Consider the following 27,035-nt stretch of genomic DNA (forward strand, 5'->3'; position numbering starts at 1 on the left):
TAGTCTTCAGTCTGGAAGGGACATTTTTGTAAACTGATAGAAATGAACTAAAAGAGAGTGATATTGATGAAGAGATGAGAAAGAAAGGCCAAGACTCACCTTTCGGCGAAGAAACAACGCGATTCTTGAAAACCACGGGAGAATAATGCAGCTCTTCTGCCATCCTTTAGACTTCTCGTCAACAGTGTGTTTCTTAGAGATACAAGTACAGAGAAACCTTACCCAGTGTTGATCTCTATGAGAGGTGGTGGCCCTTGTTGTTTTTATCCCTAGTAGGACCTGTATTAGTACTTCTGCTTTGACTCTGGTTTGCATGAATCATGTCACAGAAAACTATTTCACTGTTTCATCTGACTGAGAGGAGGAAGTTATGTTGACGTGTGATGATGGTACTGTCATGATGCTACTGAATGACACTGCAGTACTCAATATGAAAAGCTGTATGGAAAGCCGTAGGCCTACAACTGTGAATTGAAAGCAGAAATAGTTTCTCTGCTTACTTGTTTTACTGTGAGGATACCTCTGAAGGCTTGTCATACCCTCCTATCAGTTGTTGATTGAGTAGTTTTTTGAGAAGTTGGCCAATCCACATTGTGGTTGACTGGTTTACCCTGACTTGCTAAGACTTTAAAAAATGTAGTAATTCATTTCTCAGTTGTCTGTAATATATCTTAATTAATGTATTATAAGTCTGCAATAGATCTTCAGTGCACTTTTGAGCCAACCCTAGGATCGAGGTTGAATGGAAGTGGAGTTGCTACAATATGGACGTGTTGAAATACTGTCCCCAGAGGGTAGTAGTGAGGTCAAAATGGATCTGAGAAATAGCTACATCAAGATTGTGTCCTATCCTTTATTCAGTCAATCAATTATCCAATTAGATTGATTTAGCCTATGATTTCTAAACATACATCACATGTGACAATCGGAGTTGTCTTAGTACAAATACAAATGTTTCCTCTATGCTTCCTGTCAAGTCTCTCCATTTACAGTGCAGTATTAGAGTGTTGTATTCATGCTATTGCATTTAGCCTTACATATTGTACATTCAATAGTCTCACAATTATGCACAATATGTGTGTATCAGAAAAAAACTGCTGTAAAGAAATACATGATTTCATAAAAATAACTAAATATGTACTTGTAGAGAGATAACAGAAATCATTCAATCAAAATGTGAATTTCTCCCAGTGAATAAGCAGAAGACATTCCAGCAGTGCTAGAGTTAACCCCAAATGACATCACTGCTCACTCCCACCTCCCTCTCTTCCTCCCTCTCCATCCCTCCTCCCCTCTCTTCCCCTCTGCCCTCCCCCTGCATTAATTCCAGTATGAAAGGAGAGTATCTCACCAGCGGTCACACTACAGGAGGCAAGCAGCCTCACAGCACATTCTGACCCTCAAACACAGGCTTGGAGAGAGAGACCGAATCAGCACCTCACACACATTGACAGAAACTGCTCGCTCCAGAGTGAGGCTCTCTTTACTCAACCAGCATCACTATCTTTCCTCTCGCTCTCTCTCTCTCTGACATGGAGCTCCACAACATCCGACACCACCACAGCCACCGGACCGACGACAAGCTCCAGATGCTGAACCTCAACCAACGCCTGGAGACCTACCTGGGCCGAGTGAGGCTGCTGGAGGAGGAGAACAAGCTACTATGTCAGGAGATCCAGGCCCTGAGAGGCAGCGGCCAGGGGGGGCGGATGGGCCTGGAGGACAAGCTGAGCCTGGCCAGGCAGGAGGTGGAGGAAGCCTGGAGGGAGAAGGACCGGGTGGAGCTGGAGCTAGGGAGCCTGGGTGAGGAGCTCCAAGCCCTGGGGCTGCAGAGACAGTGGGAGGCGGACGCCCATGGGGAGGTGAAGAAGAAGCTGGCAGACAGCAGGAAGGAGATGGAGGAGGAGAGGAGGGCTCAGATCTGGTTAAGAGAGAAGGTGAGCCAGCTAGAGAAACAAATCCAGTTCCAGATACAAACCCACCAGGAAGATGTTGCCGGCTTCCAGGCTACACTAATCCATGTCAGACCTGCACTGCCACCCCCTCCACCCCAAACGGGCACCCAGCTACCCAGCCTCCAGGAGCTGGGTGAAGAGTACTCCCAGATGGCTGTCAGGGCGTGGCATGAGGCGGCCATGGTGTTTCAGGGCCAGGTGAACAGCCTGGAGGAGTCTCTAAACCAGGCCAGAACCCGGTTGGCCCAGGTGGGCCAGGAGAAGATTGAGAGCCAGCTGAAACTTCAGGCCCTAGAGAATGAGCTGGCATCAGCTCAGGATAGGAGGCAGTATCTGGAGAGGAGTGTGGTCCAACAGAGAGACAGGCAGAGGCAGGAGATACAAAACCTGCAGGTAAGAACAGTTAAAGTAGCCGACCCCTGGTCTTTAGTGTGGGCGTATTCATGGGTGTGTGTTTATTCATGTCAATTTCTCATAGGTAACTTTGTTATATCATTGTCATTTGCCAATTAAATCATATAATAGTATCAATTAGCTTATTTAGAACTCCTGTTCACCTGAACTGAGACTGAAGCCATAAAAGTGAAATTCCTAACCTTACTATTAAATTCCCTTGAATAATCATGCATTGTTTAAAACGTCTTGTGTGTGTTGTCTGAATGTGACTGCTGTCTGGGATTTAGAACCTTCAAATGATTTCAGTCCAAAGACAAATGACAATGTGCTTATTGTGTATCTTGCCAGTTAATCCAGACAGCTGGAGCTACTTCCAGTTATTTCCAGCACAGGGGGTGGGGGTGAGCAGACCAGAGCAAAACAAAACGTTTGAAATGTCAGTCATAGTAGAACATTTTTCAAATGGACATGGCCCAAATAAAAATGGGGAAAATATGGTAATTTTATTAAAACGAACAGAGGTGTTTTTATCCAAATGAGTCTGATGATATCTATGATGTAGAAACATACCAACTGAGTATCTCTGAGAAGCCTTATGTTGTGCTCCCTTTCTTTTTAAATGCTAATTAAATGTTTGGACAGAAACGACATGGTGGGGCTCTGGGAATTAGTTCCAGGTCATAATTTGTCCAGAAAGGTAAAAAATCCAGACTGGGGCCCAACCATTAGATGCAGGGAACACAATATGGAACATTCTATGTTCTATGCTGGGCATAAACTCTTGCCATGGGGCCAGGAACCAGAATTCAGTGCCTTCAATACCTGTTCATGTGCTATAGTTGGATGACAACAATGCCATTTCTAATAAATTATCTTCCCTTTTCCTGTTCCACAGGCCCATCTGGAGGTGTTGGAGATGGAGAAGGGGGCTCTGGGAGATCAGATTGACACTCTCCTGATAGAAAGTAGGGGTCTGCTGCAGCTGAAGATGTCTCTAGGCATGGAGGTGGCCACATACAGGTACGATACATCTCAGTACATATATCAGACACCACATACTTCTCTCATCATTCCTTTAGCACTAAACTATAGACATTTTGGGCTAAATGCTAAAGGGTAACTAGTAAATCATGCATTGATGTCAATTGGAGCTTTGCTTGAAAACATTAGTTGTATAAAATGATCTCAAGTTGGACTTCAGTCTTAACTAGCTTGTTTTCCTTGTCTGTTTTTCTTCCCAACCATTGATCTGATAGACCATGACAGGTGAAAGCATTATGATGGCAATCCATCCAAATATTTTACTTATCAGCTGTAGAGGAAAAGGAGACAAGGGGAGGAAGCCATGAAAGACCATTGGCACACAGCCAAAGGTGATCAGAGGTAGTCATTATTTTATGTAAGAGAGGCGTGGGAAGGTTCAAATAAAAGCGTCAACAGCTGAAAAAAGCAACACCAAGCCCACGTATGTTTGATATCTGTAGAAAAGCCTGGCGATCAGAATATGGAAATTGAGGTTAATGTCCCACTCATCCCATCTTCACTAATATTTTCCCCTTCTTCTTCGTGGTCCTCTGTAGCTCAATTGGTAGAGCATGGCGCTTGTAAAGCCAGGGTAGTGGGTTCGATCCTCGGGACCACCCATACGTAAAAAAAAAAAATTATGCACACATGACTGTATGTCGCTTTGGATAAAAGTGTCTGCTAAATGGCATATTATTATTATTTTCCAAGAGTTATTTTTCTTTTTTTGCGGATTTGTGAGAAAGCCATCATTATTAGCCCCATGCCAATACTGATTCAGATGTCTAGTTTACAACATTCAGAGATGCCTTTTCAACTGGCAGTTAAGACTGAGCCCCATCACCCCTCCCCCTGTGAGAATGTGGAACAATATGTAGATGTCCAAGGTCTGTTGTCCAATGGGGCTCAGCCGTCTGGCCTAAAGGTCATCACCTTGAAAAGGCCAGTCTCGGCTGTCTTGAGCAGGGTAACTTTACATGGGCCTCTATAGTGGCGCCTCTCTCTTTCCCTTGGCCTCTTCCCCCTCCATAGTGACCCCAAGGTATCAGCAGGGAATGACCAACGTATGAGCTATGGGAGTCTAGAGTAACAGGAATAAGAGGCAGGGGGAGAAGCAGAGAGCAAGTCTCAAAGAGATTTACTAAATGCATTAAATTCATATTATCTGCACCTATACAGTACAGAATGTCATTCTGGGATCATATTGGGATATTCATGTGCACCAGTTTATAAGTATTTATAAGTATTGTTTCATTAGAGATGCTGGTCTGAATGTGTGTTGGAATGGGCATGGTCCACATCTGTGAATACAAATTGTATTAGTTCTGCTTGAGCTAATCAGAATGTCAGGGCGTGCATGCCTGTATTTTAGGCTGTGAGTATGTGAGAGGGGGAATTGATGGCAGTGGTGTGCACTGCAGATGGATCGTCAATGACAATGTCGTCCCTACATTTCCATAACAACAGATCTCATGTTGGCAACAAAAGCCCTCCCCCTTCACTCCTCTGACCCCACCCTATGACACATCATTTCAGAATACCCCCTAGTATGGCCAAACTAAAATTATTTTGGTTCTTTGTAATATTAGTATTCAAGCTGCTTCTAACCAGGACATATGATTTTCTAGATAGTGATGCAAAAAAAGATTACATGACTTTCCCTTTATGAATCCTTCTCTCATTTGTCTATGTGTGTTCTTTTTCTTCAGAGCTTTACTGGACAATGAAAGTCTGATGGGGGATTTCTCTTCAACAAATCAGCTAAGGAGTACCTACATGTCTGGTAAATTATCACTTCATTCAGGAATCAACCAGCTATATCAGTGACTGTGTTGTAGTACAACATGATATTGACATGTACTCCTGTTACTGTATAATTTTACTAAAAACCAAGAGGCATCTTCCTTATCCTTAAGGTGGGCGAATCCTGACTCTGTATTGTACTGTATTGTAGTGCCTTTGGAAAGTATTCAGACCCCTTGACTTTTTCCACATTTTGTTACGTTACAGCCTTATTCTAAAATTGAATAAACCGTTTTTTCCCTCATCAATCTACACACAATACCCCATAATGACAAAGCAAAAACAGGTTTTTAGAAATGTTTGCAAACCCCCCCCCCCAAAAAACTGAAATATGACATTTACATAAGTATTCACACCCTTTACTCAGTACTTTGTTGACGCACCTTTGGCAGCGATTACAACATCGAGTCTTCTTGGGTATGACGATACAAGCTTGGCACACCTGTATTTGTGGAGTTTCTCCAATTATTCTCTGCAGATCCTCTCAAGCTCTGTCAGGTTGGATGGGGAGCGTTGCTGTGCAGCTATTTTCATGTCTCTCCAGAGATGTTCGATCGGGTTCAAGTCCGGGCTCTGGCTGGGCCACTCAAGGACATTCAGAGACTTGTCCCGAAGCCACTCCTGCGTTGTCTTGGCTGTGTGCTTAGGGTCGTTGTCCTGTTGGAATGTGAACCTTCGCCCCAGTCTGAGGTCCTGAGCGCTCTGGAGCAGGTTTTCACCAATGATCTCTCTGTACTTTGCTCCGTTCATCTTTGCCTCGATCCTGACTAGTCTCCCAGTCCCTGCCAATGAAAAACATCCCTACAGCATGATGCTGCCACCACCATGCTTCACTGTGGGGATGGTGTTCTCGGGGTGATGAGAGGTGTTGGGTTTGCGCCAGACATAGCGCTTTCCTTGATGGCCAAAAAGCTCAATCTTAGTCTCATCTGACCAGAGTACCTTCTTCCATATGTTTGGTGAGTCTCCAACTTGCCCTTTGGCGAACACCAAACGTGTTTGCTTATTTTCTTCTTTAAGCAATGGCTTTTTTCTGGCCACTCTTCCGTAAAGGCCAGCTCTGTGGAGTGTACGGCTTAAAGTCGTCCTATGGACAGATACTCCAATCTCTGCTGTGGAGCTTTGCAGCCCCTTCAGGGTTATCTTTGGTCTTTTTGTTGCCTCTCTGATTAATGCCCTCCTGGCCTGGTCCGTGAGTTTTGGTGGGCGTTCCTCTCTAGGCAGATTTGTTGTGGTGCCATATTCTTTCAATTTTTTAATAATGGATTTAATGGTGCTCCGTGGGATGTTCAAAGTTTCTGATATTTTTTTATAACCCAACCCTGATCTGTACTTCTCCACAACTTTGTCCCTGACCTGTTTGGAGAGCTCCTTGGTCTTCATGGTGCTGCTTGCTTGGTGGTGCCCCTAGCTTAGTGGTGTTGCAGACTCTGGGGCCTTTCAGAACAGGTGTATATATACTGAGATCATGTGACAGATCATGTGACACTTAGATTGCACACAGGTGGACTTTATTTAACTAATTATGTGACTTCTGAAGGTAATTGGTTGCACCAGATCTTATTTAGGGGCTTCATAGCAAAGAGGGTGAATACATATGCACGCACCACTTTTCCATTATTTCTTTTTTAGAATTTTTTGAAATAAGTTCTTTTTTTCATTTCACTTCACCAATTTGGACTATTTTGTGTATGTCCATTACATGAAATCCAAATAAAAATCAATTTAAATTACAGGATGTAATGCAACAAAATAGGAAAAACGCCAAGGGGGATGAATACTTTTGCAAGGCACTGTAATCACATTAGACCAAAAAGAGTGTGGGGGATGGTGTGGGGTGGTTAGGGGACTGAGCTAGGCACTTTGTGCTCTGTAACGCAAGCTAACTAAGAGGGTCCCCAAAGGTAATTGAGCCATATGGCTTTGCTTTCCGGTAATTCAGACTGGAGGGGAAGGAAGTCATGATCAATATCTCTCCATTACTGTCTAAACTCTGTTCAGGAGAACATGTTTCCTAATATTGCCTTTGGGTTGGGGTTTTCGAGATCTCTGTCAACCTAAGATAAAACTGAAGACATTTTGGAATAGGCAGAGATTTGCAATCAAAAAGCAATCTAAGCATTGGTGAATGTTTCCTGTTATTGCCAATATTATTGTCAGTGTCATTTCAACTTTATTGATGTCTATCTATGATAGACCCTGGCCTGTGGTCTACCCATTACCATTATGTATGGTATACCTATTCAATAGTCTTCCTATGCCATTCACAGATGGAGTGCCCAGCTCTCGAGGGGTTAAGCAAAGCTTCAAGACACAGCTGGCTACCAGTCACATTATCAGTCCTATCTCTACCATCCATGGAGCAAGCCCACGATCCAATGTAACAATGATGTCCGCATCACCAATCTGGACTCAAAATCGGGTAACCCTCAATGAAACACCTGAGAGTTGTCGAAAGACAGAGGAAAGGCAGGTTGACTTTGGCATAGGGTCCAACCGGCAGGTAAGTTGGTCAACACCTTACGCCAAAGTACCACAGGACGGAATATCAGTCGACCACTTCAGACCCCAAGATGTCCATGAAGAAGTCAACTATGCTGAACCTCTCTCACCTCCCACTGAAGAGGCAGGAGCTGATGTTGTATCTTGGCTTGGATCTGACCATAAGGAACAATCCATGTGGGATATGGAAAAGGAGGAAGAGGATCAGAACATAGTCAGAACCTGGGTTGCTGAAGAGAAACCAGTTATGGAATCTACCATGAGCCACCAGGTTGAGACCAGCTTCAGTATGCCAACTGTGTTCAGCACTCATGCTCAAGAGCTCTACAGCCCTTCAGTGAGCTATGAGAGAGCACATTCTACTGGTTCAGTGACAGGGGCACATTCTGGTTGCTCAGCGAATAATGATAATGATGTACGTTTTGAAATGTTTTCTGAAAAAGAGGAACCTCTACTAGATCTGAATGCATCGGAGGAAAGAGATCTTGAAACAGCAAGGAAAGATGCTGAATGGGTGGGAAATGAAGGCTTGGAATCTGAAACTGCATCAGTGCTAGAACAAGCATTTGAGACATTCACAAGCAGTCAAGCTTTTGAGTATGGGGTGGGGAAAAGTGGTTACAACAAGCCAATAGAGTTCAATCAAGAGGACAATATGTCATATGAATCTGCTCAAGCATCCCACGGTTCAGACGAGGCCTTTCACCATGTTAAAAGAGTGGAGGAAGATGTTATTAATCTCACAAAAGAGGATGATGAAAATGATATGTCTAACAAAGATGAGGAGCAATCGGAAGCTGAATTGCACCCCTATGGGTATGGTAAGGATAATTGGGAAAGACTGGGAGGGTTCAATAAGGAACATGATATGACAGAAAGAATCGATGAGTTCAACCAAGAGGAGAATATCTCATATGAATCTGCTCAAGCTTCTCACTGGTCAGAAGAGGTATTTCACCATGTTGAAAGAGTGGAGGAAGGTGATATACATTTCAGAAAAGGGGATGATGAAAATGATATGTTTAATAAACGTGAGGAACAATATGCATTGCACCCCAATGGGGATGTAATGGATGAATGGGATAGAGTGGAAGGGTACAATGAGGAGAATGGAATTAGAGAAAGAACGGATGATTGGAAAGAAGGAAAGGATCACATGAAAGCGGAAGAGATGAGGAATAACAGAGAAACCCAACCCAATCGGTCTGATCAAGAGTATATACCATCAGGCGGAGAGAAACTGAATCAGTCTGAGCAAAAGCATATACCTTCAGGCAGAGAGAAACTGAATATATCTGACAAAGAGGATGATGATGAGGCAAACTACTCTCAAAATACTTCTGTTTTATGGAGGGCTGAGCTAGAAGGAAACAGCTACTCTCAGGACAACACACTGGCCGACACACACCCCCTGATCCGTTACAAGAGCGACGAGACAGATACCAACACTCAGGCTTCACACATGGGCGAAAGTGACTCCAGTGATGGTGAAGAGGACAGGGAGGTTGGCCAGACAGCAACAGGCACCTGGGGCGAAGGCAAGTCCAAACAGTTTGACACCATGGAAGATCTGTATGAAGAGTCAGAAGGGGATGTCATAGATCAGGAAAGTAACATGGGCTCCACTCACACAGAGGACATGGATGCTAGCCAAACAAAGGAGCATGCTACACAGGAGAACAATGAGGAGAATGCTGTAGATCAGTTGATTCAGAAGGCAGAAGAGGAGCAATCCTATGAGGAACTTACAGAACCTGGAGAGTACTCCATTATGTGCTCTGATGAGGACTATAATGAAGAAATAATTGATAGATTGGTGGAGCAAGAGTTAGAGAATTTATCTATATCCAGTTACAATGAACACTTTACTGGGCAGATGATTGAGAGCGAGTCAGTACTGAGTCTTCAAATTGAGTCTCACACTGAACTTTCCCAGACACAAGACATGTTATACAGTGAGGAGGTAGAGCAGATACACTCAGAGAGACTGAATCAAACTGAGCAAAAGCATATAACCTCAGGCGGCGAGAAACTGAATCAATCTGAGCCAGGGTATATAACTTCAGGCGGAGAGAAACGGAATATATATGAGCAAGAACACATACCCTCAGACGGAGAGAAACTGCATCTATCCGAATCAGAGTATATACCTTCAGGCGGAGAGAAACTGAATCAATCCGAGCAAGAGAATATACCTTTAGGCGGAGAGAAACTGAATCAATCTGAACATGAGTATATAACTTCAGGTGGAGAGAAACTGAATCTATATGAGCAAGAACACATACCCTCAGACGGAGAGAAAATGAATGAATCAGAGCCAGAGAATATACCTTTAGGCGGAGAGAAAATGAATCAATCTGAACAAGAGTATATAACTTCAGGCGGAGAGAAACTGAATATATATGAGCAAGAACATATACCCTCAGACAGAGAGAAAATGAATCAATCTGAGCAAGAGCATATACCTTCAGGCGGGGAGAAACTGAATCAATCCGAGTCAGAGTATATACCTTCAAACAGAGAGAAAATGAATCAATCCGAGCCAGAGAATATACCTTTAGGTGGAGAGAAACTGAATCAATCCGAGTCAGAGTATATACCTTCAAACAGAGAGAAAATGAATCAATCCGAGCCAGAGAATATACCTTTAGGTGGAGAGAAACTGAATCAATCTGAACATGAGTATATAACTTCAGGTGGAGAGAAACTGAATCAATCTGAAAAAGAGCATATACCTTTAGGCGGAGAAAAACTGAATCAATCTGAACAAGAGCATATACCTTTAGGTGGAGAGAAACTGAATCTATATGAGCAAGAACACATACCCTCAGACGGAGAGAAAATGAATCAATCTGAGCCTGAGTGTATACCTTCAGGCGGAGAGAAACTGAATAAATCAGAGCAAGAGCATATACCTTCAGGCGGAGAGAAACTGAATCAATCTGAACAAGAGTATATACCCTCAGGTGGAGAGAAACTGAATCAATCTGAACAGCAGTACATACCTTCAGGTGGAGAGAAACTGAATCAATCCGAGCCCGAGTATATACCTTCAGGTGGAGAGAAACTGAATCAATCCGAGCCCGAGTATATACCTTCAGGTGGAGAGAAACTGAATCAATCCGAGCCCGAGTATATACCTTCAGGCGGAGAGAAACTGAATAAATCTGAGCAAGAGAATATACCTTTACGCGGAGAGAAACTGAATCAATCCGAGTCAGAGTATATACCTTCAAACAGAGAGAAAATGAATCAATCCGAGCCAGAGAATATACCTTTAGGTGGAGAGAAACTGAATCAATCTGAACATGAGTATATAACTTCAGGTGGAGAGAAACTGAATCAATCTGAAAAAGAGCATATACCTTTAGGCGGAGAAAAACTGAATCAATCTGAACAAGAGCATATACCTTTAGGTGGAGAGAAACTGAATCTATATGAGCAAGAACACATACCCTCAGACGGAGAGAAAATGAATCAATCTGAGCCTGAGTGTATACCTTCAGGTGGAGAGAAACTGAATAAATCAGAGCAAGAGCATATACCTTCAGGCGGAGAGAAACTGAATCAATCTGAACAAGAGTATATACCCTCAGGTGGAGAGAAACTGAATCAATCTGAACAGCAGTGCATACCTTCAGGTGGAGAGAAACTGAATCAATCCGAGCCCGAGTATATACCTTCAGGTGGAGAGAAACTGAATCAATCCGAGCCCGAGTATATACCTTCAGGTGGAGAGAAACTGAATCAATCCGAGCCCGAGTATATACCTTCAGGTGGAGAGAAACTGAATCAATCCGAGCCCGAGTATATACCTTCAGGCGGAGAGAAACGGAATAAATCTGAGCAAGAGCATATACCTTCAAATGGAGAAAAACTGAATCAATCCGAGCAAGAGAATATACCTTTACGCGGAGAGAAACTGAAACAATCCGAGCAAGAGAATATCCCATTAGGCGGAGAGAAACTGAATCAATCTGAACAAGAGTATATACCCTCAGGCGGAGAGAAACTGAATCAATCTGAGCAAGAGAATATACCTTTAGGTGGAGAGAAACTAAATCTATATGAGCAAGAACACATACCCTCAGACGAAGAGAAAATGAATCAATCTGAGCCTGAGTGTATACCTTCAAAGGGAGAGAAAATGAATCAATCTGAGCCAGAGTATATACCATTAGGCAGAGAGAAACTGAATCAATCTGAACAGCAGTACATACCTTCAGGCGGAGAGAAACTGAATCAGTATGAGCAAGACCATATACCTTCAGGTGGAGAAAAACTGAATCAATCCGAGCAAGAGTATATACCTTCAGGTGGAGAGAAACTGAATCAATCTGAACAGCAGTACATACCTTCAGGCGGAGAGAAACTGAATCAGTCTAAGCAAGAGCATATACCTTCAGGTGGAGAGAAACTGAATCAGTCTGAGCAAGAGTGTATTTCCTCAGAGGTTATGTATTCGGTGCACTCTACGATTCTAATGACATCTGAACACACATCTCTTAGAGAAAGTTCAGTAGAAATGTCCAAAGCAGAATATTTGGCTCAAGGTAAGGTCTTCAGTAGGGGACTGGGAACTGAAGTTGTACCAGACAAAATAGGAGAGGATGACCAGAAGCTTTCTATGCTGACTCATGCAGACTTCACTGAAAGCCATTCTATCCACAGCAGTTTAAATAGCAGGCTTGAGAGTCAAACCAACATGAACAACTTGGATATAGAAGAGTCCAACAGCATAGATGATGAGTCGCCAAATGCAAGCCAGTATTTGCAACCTGTCACCAAAGCAAATCTAACTGCAGATCAGAAAGACTTGTTAGATGTGGCGGTCTCCCACTATGAGGATTGCAATGCTCTTATAGAACATTCTTTAGAGGAGGTCACTAGCAATCAGGCAAGCCATGAATGTCTTCAGACAGATGAATGGGAAGTCTTAGAAAGTCCAAACAAACACCTAGAATCTGGAGATCCTTTTGCAGGTCACAAGAGAGACTCAGAGAGATCATCCAAAACTGACAGCAAAGGCCGGGACCTCCACAGCTTCCTCAGCTCTGGTGTACACAACAACTTCTGGGGTTCCAATCTGGAGACAGGAGCCCCCTATCAACCGGATGAGCCATATGACCATGTGACCGAGCTACCCAATCAGAACCTAGACTTGGCTGACAACCTATCCTGGGTGGATTTGGAGAATCCACAGGCGGCCAATTGGAACACCAAGATGGACAGTGACACACCTAAAGCGTCCACCCTTGAAGAAGAGGACAAACAGATGCCCCCACAAGTGAAGCAGCTGGTGTGTAGAGAAGTGGTGGAGGGTGTGAATGTTACTTCTGAAGGTTCTGAAGATGAGGGAGACTCCTGGTCATCTGGGGAAGAATAGGAACAATTTCAGCATGGTTTCTATAAGGAGTAAAGTAGAAGTACCAAATGTTATTGAGAGTGTAAAACTATTTACACTTTATAGGCTTTGAATTTGAGCATTGATTCATATTGATCCTCAAAGTGAAAAGTAAATGAAAAGATAATTTCATCCAAACATGAATGTACTATGTCACAGAATGTCATGACAATTCAATTTGTAATTGGCTGAGCAGTAAAATAGGAGTCAGTGCTATCCGGAATCCTTGGGACGTCCCTACCCTAAACCCTAACCTTAACCCCTACCCTTAACTTAACCCTAACTATAACCTTTACCTACACCATTAAAAATGTCAACTTCAATGGGGTAGGGATGTCCCAAGGATCCCGGATAGCACAGACCATAAAATATTTCTGCTGTTTTCAAAAACCAAAGTTGTGCCTTGGTGAACACCCTGCTGATACAAACCACCATTGTACCTACTCCATCGCAAGACATTGAGTGCCATTTTTTTAGGTTTTACAACTTGATGTTTGAATAGCATTTTTTTTCCTTCTTGTTTTTATTTTGTATTTTTATTAGCCCATCCACCACTCCTTGTCTTTGGAGGACAAAAGTAACAATTAGAAACCAAATAAAGGACATTTGAAAGTCAAAGCATTCCGAACTGCCATTAATTGATACTTGATTTGATTGCACTGTTTGAAGAAAATCTATTAGAGCAAAAGTGCCACATTCCTCTTGAGAACCAAGGTATTTCACTGCACAACACCTAGGAGCTTGTTTTTCTAGTGGCAACTTGTATCTTAACATCTTAAGTAAGTCAATTTCATAAGGACTCCAATTGATATATATACAGTGCCTTCAGAAAGTATTCATACCCCTTGACTTATTCCAGTGAAAAGTGTTATTTATGATTATAATTTGATATTTAAACTCACACACAAGCAGCAGTGCATGGTTTGAAATCTTAGAAGAACAGTTTGCCTTACTTTTAATAAAGCATTTCACAATACAGTGTCAAAGTATAACTAACATACAATAAAACAACATGTTACCATATTAGTCTTAATACCTTATTAGTCATATTAGTTACACTTTGTTTACGATAACAGCAAAATACACTTGTGTTGTTTTTTGGCTAGTGTTCTCTATGTAGAAACGCACAAAAAACGTACATTGTAGCAAATGGAAAAATAAAACAAATTGACAAATATGTTTTGTATTTTTGCTTAAGAACTTTATGACTTATTTCATGATGCAGCTTTGATATACTCTACATTTAAATATTTACATTTGATAAATAAAGCTTTTGTAAAATTAAGGGAGAAAAACATATAGAAATATAAACAAATTATCCAGTAATCTCTTCTGAGGAAAGACCAGCGCACAACGGGTTCTGAGAATAATTATCCAGTGTCTGTTGAAATCTGGATGAAGCTCTTTAAAGACAGAGGAAAGCATGCCCTTAGACCAGGCCAAGAAAACAGCTGGCTTCTCCCTCAGCATCTATCTGTTTCCTCTGTGTATTACATTAAAGTGAGTGAGACACAGGGGCGGTGTGGGAGGTGAGATTTGGCACCATCCCAGCTTTACTGACCTCAAAGCAGGCTAGCTAACAAAGCCGCACTGGGCCCTCCGTAACAAACAACCATCCCATGGGAAGACCGAGGGAAAATAAAGGCAACAAGGAACAATGGATGACCTCCCCTCACCTCCTCCTCTTCCCGCCTCACGGCCTTCTTTCCCCTTTTTTGTCATTCATTAGTCCATTTTCAGAACAATGGCGGCTATTTTAGCTGCTGGTTGCCTGCTCACTGCCCAAATCTGTGCAATGACTGATTGAATAAAGGGGCAAACCACAGCCATTCACAGAGAGAAGGGCTGGGTGCAGGAATGGCATTACGGCAGCTGTCTGGCATGCACTTATTCTCTAACATCTATGGCTCTTACTCAGCCTTGTAACTAGCTATGACAATACAACTTTATGTATTCAGTTCTGGGAATAACAATAAACTAACTAGGTTATATAGGCACAAGATGAACTACAGCATATGAAATAACAATAATTATATAAAGATATATTGTGGATGGATAAGCTATGTCTACCCTAGGAATATATGCCCAGTGCTGTTAATAGACTAATAGTTTCCTGACAAACAGCCAGGATGACAACATCTGATGCAAGAGGCTGAAAGGGCTTGGTCACTATGTCCGGCTGCGACCAGAGGCTCCATTTCAGCTGAGACATTCCGGCTAACCTGGGGGGAGGGGCTCAGCTGGAGGGCTGGGGTGTGTGTGTGTGTGTGTGTGAGAATTTGACACAGGAGGGACGTAAAACTATACCAGCTCTCTATAGGGAGTGTGTTTGCTCTCCTCCGACAACCATCTGTCATCCATTATTCCCTTTCTATTGATTTACTCCACATGTCATGGATGTGATGGAAGACCTGTAAAATCAGACGGAGGAAGGGGTGGCCTTCCTTTTCTCTGTTGTTCTAAATTTACGACTGGCCCACCCCCTGTAAACAGAATAGAAAAATATATACAATCAGTGCCACCTGATGCATATATACAGTGGGGAGAACAAGTATTTGATACACTGTCGATTTTTCAGGTGTTCCTACTTACAAAGCATGTAGAGGTCTGTCATTTTTATCATAGGTACACTTCAACTGTGAGAGACGGAATCTAAAACAAAAATCCAGAAAATCACATTGTGTGATTTTTAAGTAATTAATTTGCATTTTATTGCATGACATAATTATTTGATACATCAGAAAAGCAGAACTTAATATTTGGTACAGAAACCTTTGTTTGCAATTACAGATCATACGTTTCCTGTAGGTCTTGACCAGGTTTGCACACACTGCAGCAGGGATTTTGGCCCACTCCTCCATACAGACCTTCTCCAGATCCTTCAGGTTTTGGGGCTGTCGCTGGGAAATACGGACTTTCAGCTCCCTCCAAAGATGTTCTATTGGGTTCAGGTCTGGAGACTGGCTAGGCCACTCCAGGACCTTGAGAAGCTTCTTACGGAGCCACTCCTTAGTTGCCCTGGCTGTGTGTTTCGGGTCGTTGTCATGCTGGAAGACCCAGCGACGACCCATCTTCAATGCTCTTACTGAGGGAAGGAGGTTGTTGGCCAAGATCTCGCGATACATGGCCCCATCCATCCTCCCCTCAATACGGTGCAGTCGTCCTGTCCCCTTTGCAGAAAAGCATCCCCAAAGAATGATGTTTCCACCTCCATGCTTCACAGTTGGGATGGTGTTCTTGGGGTTGTACTCATCCTTCTTCTTCCTCCAAATACGGCGAGTGGAGTTTAGACCAAAAAGCTCTATTTTTGTCTCATCAGACCACATGACCTTCTCCCATTCCTCCTCTGGATCATCCAGATGGTCATTGGCAAACTTCAGACGGGCCTGGACATGCACTGGCTTGAGCAGGTGGACCTTGCGTGCGCTGCAGGATTTTAATTCATGACGGCGTAGTGTGTTACTAATGGTTTTCTTTGAGACTGTGGTCCCAGCTCTCTTCAGGTCATTGACCAGGTCCTGCCGTGTAATTCTGGGCTGATCCCTCACCTTCCTTATGATCATTGATGCTCCACGAGGTGAGATCTTGCATGGAGCCCAAGACCGAGGTTGATTGACCGTCATCTTGAACTTCTTCAATTTTCTAATAATTGCGCCAACAGTTGTTGCCTTCTCACCAAGCTGCTTGCCTATTGTCCTGTAGCCCATCCCAGCCTTGTGCAGGTCTACAATTTTATCCCTGATGTCCTTACACAGCTCTCTGGTCTTGGCCATTGTGGAGAGGTTGGAGTCTGTTTGATTGAGTGTGTACAGGTGTCTTTTATACAGGTAACGAGTTCAAACAGGTGCAGTTAATACAGGTAATGAGTGGAGAACAGGAGGGCTTCTTAAAGAAAAACTAACAGGTCTGTGAGAGCCGGAATTCTTACTGGTTGGTAGGTGATCAAATACTTATGTCATGCAATAAAATGCAAATTAATTACTTAAAAATCATACAATGTGATTTTCTGGATTTTTGTTTTAGATTCTGTCTCTCACAGTTGAAGTGTACCTATGATAAAAATTACAGACCTCTACATGCTTTGTAAGTAGGAACACCTGAAAAATCGGCAGTGTATCAAATACTTGTTCTCCCCACTGTATACTCGTTCTATTAGACTCATATAATTGTATGAATACATCACCAAGGACAGACAAATGACAAAGCACTTTAGACAGAGCCGCTTCTGACAGGGTTTGGCTCCAGTTGCTATCTCACAACCACATCAGCTGCTCCAAAGAATGTGTGAATCATTCTCACATAAACGGTACCCTTATGATGGGATAAGGTCATGTCTGGCAATCAGCAACAGGGTAACGGAAATAATCACACACGCCCAGCCAATGACCTTGATTAAAATAGAGTATAAGTTCTTCTAAAATGTGCAATCGTCTAATGGCAAAGCTGATATGTAGGAAAGAGACTGTCAGGCTCTCGACCCCTAGCTCCAAAATAAGGGTTTATTTACTATGGTTATGACTATGATTTTGGCCTTACTGACAAGAATCTGAATAATGACAAAAATGTTTTTATACTGAACAAAAATATAAACGCAACATGCAACAATTTCAAAAATGTTACTGAGTCACAGTTCATTTAAGGAAATCAGTCAATTGAAATAAAAAAATTAGGCCCTTATCTATGGATTTCACATGACTGGGAACACAGATATGTGTCTGTTGGATCAGAAAACCAGTCAGTATCTGGTGTTTCCACCATTTGCCTCATGCAGCGTGACACATCTCCTTCGCATAGAGTTGATCAGGCTGTTGACTGTGGCCTGTGGAATGTTGTCCCACTCCTCTTCAATGGCTGTGCGAAGTTGCTGGATATTGGTGGGAACTGGAACACGCTGTCATATACGTCGATCCAGAGCATCTCAAACATGCTCAATGTGTGACATGTCTGGTGAGTATGCAGGCCATGGAAGAACTGGGACATTTTCAGCTTCCAGGAATTGTGTACAGATCCTTACGACATGGGGCCGTGCATTATCATGCTGAAACATGAGGTGATGACGGCGGATGAATGGCACGACAATGGGCCTCAGGATCTCGTCACGGTATCTCTGTGCATTCAAATTGCCATCGATAAAATGCAATTGTGTTCGTTGTCTGTAGCTTATGCCTGCCCATACCATAACCCGACCGCCACCATGGGGCACTCTGTTCACAACGTTGACATCAGCAAACCGCTCGCCTACACGACGCCAGACAGAGACGACAGAGGAGTCTGCGGTTGTGAGGCCGGTTGGACGTACTGCCAAATTCTCGAACATGATGTTGGAAGCGGCTTATGGTAGAGAAATTGACATTCAATTCTCTGGCAACAGCTCTGGTGGACGTTCCTGCAGTCAGCATGCCAATTGCATGCTCCCTCAAAACTTGAGACATCTGTGGCATTGTGTTGTGTGACAAAACTTCATATTTTAGAGTGGCCTTTTATTGTCCCCAGCACAAGGTGCAACTGTGCAATGATAATGCTATTTAATCAGCTTCTTGATATGCCACACCTGTCAGGTAGATGGATTATCTTGGCAAAGGAGAAATGCTCACTAAAAGAGATGTAAATAAATTTGTGCACAAAATCAGAGAAATAAGCTTTTTGTGCGTATGGACAATTTCTGGGATCTTTTATTTCTGCTCATGAAACATGGGACCAACACTTAGATTTTAGATTTTAATCATTTAGCAGACACTCTTATCCAGAGCGACTTACAGTTAGTGAGTGCATTATTTTATTTTTTCATACTGGTCCCCTGTGGGAAACGAACCCACAACCCTGGCGTTGCAAACACCATGCTCTACCAACTGAGCTACACAGGACTGTTAAGTTTATATTTTTGTTCAGTGTACATATTCGGATGCATATTTTGTCCACACTGTGACGCAGGAGCCAATGGATTATTTTATCTTGCCTCGAGAGAGCCGGATGGTACCAGATGCCCACTCTAATCCAATCAAAGTTGGCCCCCTGTGAATTCACTCTATCAGTTATATACAAACAAATGCTATCATGCATAAAAGAGGAGCCACACGCTGGCCCATCCCTGGCCATGTGATACACACACAATCGTAGCGTGCTCTCCGTAAATAGTAATAAAAGGATGATGTATACGCAGGTTGACGTTTATTGTCATGAGTCTTGTCCTGGAGGCAGAACTGAGTGATTTCCCCTTAGGCCAGCTGCAAAGTCCAAATTGGCTATATTGTAATAATTCATGAAAACAAAAATGCTATTTTTGGTCTTCATTTAAAGTTAGGCATTAGGGTTAGCAGTGTGGTTAAGGGGAAGTTTAAAATAAGATCGTATGACCACTGCGCCACTCCTGAGTGGCGCAGTGGTCTAAGGCACTGCATTGCAGTGCTAACTGTGCCACTAGAGATCCTGGTTCGAATCCAGGCTCTGTCGCCGCCGGCCGTGACCGGGAGACTCATGGGCGGTGCACAATTGGCCCAGCGTCGTCCAGGGTAGGGGAGGGAATGGCCGGCAGGGATGTAGCTCAGTTGATAGAGCATGGTGTTTGCAACGCCAGGGTTGTGGGTTCGATTCCCACGGGGGGCCAGTATAAAAAAAATATGTATTCACTAACTGTAAGTCGCTCTGGATAAGAGCGTCTGCTAAATGACTAAAATGTAAAATGTAAATGTTTGTGGCTGTGCCAGCTAGTGACCACTCTGCAGAGCTGCCTCCAGAATAAGATTCATGACAAAAAACGCTAACCTGCGAGGTATACCGCCACAGACTGAGTGGTCTGGATTATAAATTATTATTAGTTGGCCATTGCCACTGGAGACAGAAGTGTATGTCTGTCTGAGACATGAGCTCATGTGCTACACAGGACAGAACAGCTGCCACTATGGTCAACTGTCTGGAGGAGGGGACAATACACCCCCACCACATCTCTCCAACTGGCTGGAGTGCCAGATTAAAACTGAGACATCCTGCCTTTAGTCCCTTTTCCCCTGTGCCACGCCTTAGAAACTACACTTCACAAGCCACACACACTTCACTCTCTCTCTCTATCTGAAAATTGGGTCTAAACAGGGTCTTATTTATTAAGTATTTGTTTACTGTGCAATTTAATGTCCAATGATACATTTAGAAACTGAAATCTTGCACTTCTTTAAATAATAGAGATTATGTCAGTGGAAAAGTTATCATGCAATGAATAGACGCCTCAATACAACATTTCTCCATTAGAACCCCAAGTCTCGACTTCCAAGATCATTTGGCTTTTCTCTTTTCCTCCCATAACAGTTATGATTTAGAAACAGAGGAATTTTATATGAGCGTTAGTTGTTTTATTAGTATTAATCTTAGTCGTCATGTCATTCAAATACTGTGGCGTAGTGTCTCACATAACATGCAGTTTAAGTCAATTAAGTTTATCACTTTTTTTGCGAAAAATGGAATGTTTTAAATGTGATTTGATTTAGTAAATTATTCCTAGAAATATTTCCATTTTTGGAAACTAAGAAAAACCAAAACAAGTAAAATAATTCAGTAGATCTGAACACATGATAATGATGCCCAAAGCATTACCAGCACATGTAGTGACATTTTATGGTGAAAATACATCACTTCACTTCACATATCCAACATCTCTGGCAATTAATGAGATACTCTCTCAACAGTCCCATATTGTCTGTCACTTACCAAACAGATGATACATCACGTTTCATTTTTTTGTTTTGTTTTTTGTATTGATAAATTATCAAATGTTTTGATAGTGAACAACACAAATGCACATTCTAATGTAAATCATAATAATAACAAACCAAACCTCTTTGTAGGTCAACTTGTCTATTTAATATATAAAATACGATAAAACATACGCAAAAAGGGGAGGGTAAGAAGGGACAAATGGATACTTTGGTACAATAACAAACACTTTTTTTGTAAAAGCAGTATAGAATTTGTAATAACATATCAGTGCATACTTTATTTATGAAAATATACACAAATTGTATATCATTCTCCAAAAACAACAAAAAAGTTTATTTTTTTTTACAACAAAAAGCAGACTAGCCGAACACAATATATTAGCTACAATTTATTAACTTTTTTCTTCAATTTCTATGTGATGTATATTCTTATTGATATTACATTTCATAATTTGTTTGTGTTACGCCCATGCATTGACATCTTTGTGTCTGGTCAGAAATAAATTAAATGTGTCTTGTCCCCACTTTACTATGTGTAGACTAAGTTTTGTACATTTGACAAAAAATTGCAGCATTGAACTGGTCATTATATTCAACTTGTTTACCACCTTTCATGATCTCACATGTACTAATATTACTACAGCGGTTTTGTTTTATGTCATAAATCGTGCAATATTAGTACACCCTTTGAAGAAAAAACAAACCAAAAAATGAAAACAAAACAAAAATATATTTATATAATATTTATATATAATAAAATAAAATTCAAATAAAACAAGATTCCTAACCTACACAAAACCGCAAAAAATAAAATTGTATTTTCTATATCATCATTACAATTACCATCGATGGTCACAATAATGATAATATTAACAGTAATAATAGCAATTATCATAGAACAATTATAATAAAAACAGACAATACAACTGAATAGAACTGTCACCAGCAAAAATTAACACTGGAAAGTGAGATTCTCTAAACATCATTCATTATACTTGGGTAATATGGGGGCGCAGGTTAACTATTGTCATGACGATTGTCTTTTCGTTTGTGATTACAGTTACCCTTAGTGTTGTTCTGAGATAATGTCAGAGCTTTATACAACACCTCGATTGGCCAACGTCCAGAGTACTAACCAACCACATCTCCCCATAGTCTGCTTCCACTAATCACCATTTAGTCTAGAGGTATGAAACATTGCTTCATGTATTGTGGCCCTATTCAAGACATAGCTACCATTATTATTTTAAAAAACATCAGGGTCAACGTTTTGTTCAAAGCTAAGGACACAACAGTCTTACAGTCTAAGGGTGTGCGAATATGCCGGCAGGCGTGATCGCTCGCTCTCTCTTTTTGCCAACCGTCTCTAGATGATCGTCTAGACTCCTGAAGAGTCAGGCTGCACAATTCCTACGGCAACAACTACAACGATATAAAACGATAAAGAGCCAATGGGAGGTCATTTGAACCTGTTCTGGACGGAGTACAGAGTGCAGAGTATATGTGAGTGTGGTATTTGATAGTGGTGGGGGTCAAATGAGAGTGAGATGGACTTGTATTTTAAGTCACTGGTAGGGTGCAGTCGAGTTTACACAACAGATCAATGAGTGAAATGCTGTAATTACTAAATGTGGCCAGGGAGGAACTCTCCTCTAACAGAAAGCATAGGGGATACTTGTCTGGCTAATGTGTGTGTGTGAATGTGTTTGTGTGTGTGTTGGATGAGTTTGATGTGCCTGAGGACATGCAGACATGACTGTCCCATTCTGGAGGACACCTGGCTTTTAAAGAGAGGGGGCATTTTGGGGGCTTGGGGGGAGGAAGGGGTTAAAGTGCGCTCTGTCAGAGTACTAACCACTGCCCACTCAAACAGTCCAATCAACTGCTACTTCCCTTTCTGTCCCTCTAGCACCCTCTCTTGGCTTTGCAACATAGTACCCTTATGTACACACACATAACTAGAAAGACAGATCCACTGAGAAGCAACACATTAGCTTTTAGGGATATCCTGCTGAACATATGTGAACATATATTTCTATATACAATCCCTGTCTATCATTTTCTCTGCATCGTATGCAGTTCATCACTTACTCTCAAAACCTGCTATCGCTGCTGTTTAAATATATATTTATATATATGCTCTATATGTTTACTCTCAAAAAACGATGTCCCTGCTATACAAAAGCCATACAGAAAGACACACAGTGAACAAATTGTTTATATATACAGTTCTTCGCTTTTTCTCCCAGTTTACATCTCTTATTCAGAGCCTTCCGAAACACAGGCATTGTTTAACAAAAATACTTTTCGTGTGTGTGGATGGATTTGAGCGTGGGGAAAATCGAAAAGTCCAGAAGGTAGTAACAAAAACCTTTACACAAAAAGAGCATTTGAAATAAATATCAAAGAACAGGAACACACACGCAGCATCTGAAGTTGATCTGTAGGTATCTGTAGCATGTGTCGTAGAGCTGGTGCAGCCCTTCCCTGATAAAACAGTATTTTACCTAGATAAGGTACAATGTTTCAGATTAAACAGCTATTTGCATGGTTCTGATTAAATACCTGGCTAAAACTAAACAAGACAAGGATCATCCACTTTAGAAGAGTAAATCCTGTCTTATAAAATGGATAGCTAGTCAGCTTGACTCAGTGAATTTTGCGTTCTCAAATCGAAAATCGAAATGTTAATAGAAATGTAAAGATGGCTGATGGACAACAGTCAGACAGAGAGAGGACGTAGTATTCCATATACACCAATCTCATACTCTACAAAAACACCAAAAGCTGGATATAACAGTGCACTGGGCAGATACAAAGAAGTGGATTCATTTTGGTTGTCGTACTGTTTCTCAACAGCGCAGTGCAGCTGGACTAGAGACCTACTGTGGATAAAATACAGGAGGATATCAGGTGTGTATTATTTGATGTAGAGGGGGAAGAGAAAACCCAGCAAAGCCAATAGTCAGTCAATTTTCGAGCTGCTCTCGTTCCTTTCAAAACGAAAAGGAGGCAGAGCGAGCTTGAACAAAAGAGAACTCTTGTCCAACACACTATGTTGACATGTAATCCCTGGTTCGGTGACTCTGCCCCTATAGAGGGTGTTTGTGTGAGCATGTGTGTGTGTGTGTGTAGTACAATATAGCGTAAAACAGTATGCAGCTTGGGTGTCAATGCATACATTTGTGAGAGAAAGAGGGTGTGTAAGAGCATGCGCAAATGGGCGTGTCCGGTGCATGTGTGTGAGGTGGAGGCGTGTGTGTGAGGTCAGCATTTACTGTACATACGGTAAGTAGGTGGGGTTGGGGGGAGGGGGGAGAGGGGGGCATCTCTCCCCTTCACTCTCTTGTTTAACACATCTATGTGACCCAGGTGTCCAGTCTCATTCTCTTCACGTTGGCCCCCTCCTGCTCCTGCTGCTCCTGCGTGGATGAGGGCCTCAGCAGCCCCATGGCCGAGGAGGCCCCTCCCTGGTGGTGGAAGTCCTGGGCCCGCCCCTGGGCCCCATCGTCCCGGTCCCCCTCGTAGGAGCTGCCGTTGCTGCTCAGGCTGCCGACGGGCGAGCGGCCCTGCATGGTGGATGGCTCCAGGCGCAGGGCCCCTGGGTACTGGCCTGACATAGGGGCCCCTGTGATGGTCACTAGGCCCCCTCCTCCGCCACCCCCGGCTGTGGAGCATGGGGTGCTGCGGTCACGGTTGGGCGACACGGGCTCCGACTTGATGCTGATGTTGGGGTTGGGGTTGGTGTTGATGGTCAGCATGGTGCCCTGAGGTAAGTGGCCCACTGGCCTGGAGGGACAGAGAAAAGAGAGAGAGAGCGAGAGAGAGAGCGAGAGAGAGAAATGGTGAGACATGTGCTGACATCTGCTGGTCAGCCAGGGTAACTGCAACACTCCTTATGAACACGCATATCAACATCACCATGAACATTACTTTAAACACAGGAGCCCAGACAGGGACCTGCAAACCAGCACACAGTGCAGTAAGCGCTGATGGAACATAGAGTCAACACCTCCACACACTAGGTGGAGGGGGGAGGGAGTATCCTAGATGACAAATGTGTCAGCAAATTGAGTAGGGGAAAAACAATCAGAACGTTGCAGATAGAAAGGATATAATTGTGTATGGGAGTGGTAGATAAGTGTCCTTTCTATGAACGGTGTAGGTCTTCATTTCTATGTGCAGTGCTCTATGTGTTCCACCCTACTGTTCACACACACTCTGGGCTGACAGCTCATCTTTTGGCTAATTGCTAACGACAGGTAATGTTTCACTGCTAATGTTTTAGGGAACACTGCGTCATGATGTAGATTCTACAAGAGACTATACTGAAGGGAGGTACGGATGATGGACTGAGGTTAGACACACGAACAGAGACGCAAACAGACTGGATGAAAAGGCCACACGGAAGCGCACGGTCCACAAGCCATGCAGACTGACTCTGGATTCCGAAAGACCACTCCCATAGCTTGCGTCATGTGTCCACAGTCACTTTTATCTTTTGGTGTCATAAGGTGAATGCACCAATTTTTAAGTCGCTCTGGATAAGAGCATCTGCTAAATGACGAAAATGTAAAATGTAAAACAAGGCCAATTGGTAAATGCACACAGCCCTCAGCACCACCCCCCTCGATTGGAAAAGCCTACTCACTTGAATCACTTCACCCTTAAAATCAGGTCACCCTTAAAGATCCAATGTAGCCATTTTTATCTCGATATCAAATCATTTCTGGGTAACAATTAAGTACCTTATTGTGATTCTTTTTGACTATTTTAATTGAAAACAAACAAAAATAGCTTCTTAGCAAAGAGAAATGTCTCAACAGTGTGGAGGGGAAAACTGAAAACTAGCTGTTATTTGCAGAGAGGTCTGGAACTTTTTTTCTTTATTTTTCTTCTTTTAAACAGCTCTTACACTTGAAGGGTGTTATCATAATTCTCACAATTTCACAGTATTATTCCAACCCTCAGTGTGGAAATATACAGTGAGCTCCAAAAGTATTCGGACAGTGACACATTTTTTGTTGTTTTGGCTCTGTACTCCAGCACTTTGGATTTGAAATGATACTATGAGGTTAAAGTACAGACTGTCAAGCTTTAATTTGAGGGTATTGTCATCCATATTGGGTGAACCGTTTAGAAATTACAGCACTTTTTGTACATAGTACCCTCATTTTAGGGGACCGAAAGTATTGAGACAAATAAGAATAGAATATATTTCTAAACACCTACATTAATGTGAATGCTACCATGATTACGGATAGTCCTGAATGATTACGGATAGTCCTGAATGAATCGTGAATAATGATGAGTGAGAAAGTTACAGACGCACAAATATCATCTCCCCAAGACATGCTAACCTCTCATCATTACAATAACAAGGGTTAGCATTTTTGGGGGAGTATGATATTTGTGCGTCTGTAACTTTCTCAGTCATCGTTATTCACGATTCATTCAAGATGATCCATAATCATCCTAGCATCCACATTAATGTAGAAGTGTTTAGAAACATATTATATTGTTATTTACAATAAAAGTGACTCCAAAATGACACAATACATTATTTACCATTCATTTCTACTGGGCACAGAATAATCTGAAACACAACCAAAACAAATATCAAATGCATCCAACAAGTTTGTAGAGTCACAAGCTTGACGTTATCATTGCATGCAAGGAATATGGGACCAAATACTAAACTTTTTACTACTTTAATACACATAAGTGAATTTGTCCCAATGCTTTTGGTCCCCTAAAATGGGGGGACTATGTTCAAAAAGTGCTGTAATTTCTAAACGGTTCACCCGATATGGATGGAAATAACCTCAAATTAAAGCTGACAGTCTGCATTTTACCCCTATAGTCATTGTATAATTTCTAATCAAAATGCTGGAGGAAAGAGCCAAAACAACACAAAATGTCACTGTCCCAATACTTTTGTCGCTCACTGTATATAAAACACAGGAAAATCATGGTTTTGACTGCACTGGACCTTTAAGCTAATGCAATTATAAGGCACTATGACCCATTCATATTCTTGTATATTCTCTCAATTCCTCAGAAACAGAAAAAGTAAAAGAAGATGCAAGAATGTGCGTCTTTACCCTACAACACACACACATACCTTCGCTCATGTGCACACTCACACTCCCTAATCCCTTCACAGAGTTACTCTGCCTTTCTCTGTGCCAATTTATCAAGTGTAAGCCCGGCATTATGGACTTGTACAGGTAGATGGATTATAGT

The 27,035-nt window shown here is 42.2% G+C and overlaps 2 protein-coding genes across 14 annotated transcripts in view; one reads left to right on the forward strand and one right to left on the reverse strand.

Annotated features, from left to right (window-relative positions):
- Positions 1–1,347: 1,347 nt before the first annotated feature.
- Positions 1,348–13,701, forward strand: LOC121543110 (nestin). 4 transcript variants are annotated; one of them, XM_045226169.1, is made up of 5 exons: positions 1,348–2,348; positions 3,247–3,371; positions 5,084–5,157; positions 7,448–11,320; positions 11,366–13,701. In XM_045226169.1, exons 1-5 carry the CDS (start codon positions 1,533–1,535, stop codon positions 13,063–13,065), a joined length of 6,588 nt encoding a protein of 2,195 aa, XP_045082104.1. In that variant the 5' UTR covers positions 1,348–1,532; the 3' UTR covers positions 13,066–13,701. The 4 variants fall into 4 exon arrangements, with proteins under 4 accessions (XP_045082104.1, XP_045082103.1, XP_041708741.2 ...); XM_045226168.1 differs by having other exon boundaries at positions 7,448–10,684; positions 10,730–13,701; XM_041852807.2 differs by having other exon boundaries at positions 7,448–13,701.
- A 7,351-nt stretch (positions 13,702–21,052) lies between these two features.
- The window catches only part of mef2d (myocyte enhancer factor 2d), a 65,513-nt gene continuing 59,530 nt past the window's right edge, over positions 21,053–27,035 (reverse strand). For all 10 annotated transcript variants that reach the window (XM_041852813.2, XM_041852812.2, XM_041852816.2 and 7 more), the window contains one exon: positions 21,053–24,578. In XM_041852813.2, the coding sequence (XP_041708747.2) occupies positions 24,149–24,578 (430 nt within the window). In that variant the 3' untranslated portion in view covers positions 21,053–24,148. The remainder of the gene's footprint in view (positions 24,579–27,035) is intronic.

The sequence above is a fragment of the Coregonus clupeaformis genome, chromosome 17, assembly GCF_020615455.1.
Source record: "Coregonus clupeaformis isolate EN_2021a chromosome 17, ASM2061545v1, whole genome shotgun sequence".
NCBI classification, from domain to species: domain Eukaryota; kingdom Metazoa; phylum Chordata; class Actinopteri; order Salmoniformes; family Salmonidae; genus Coregonus; species Coregonus clupeaformis.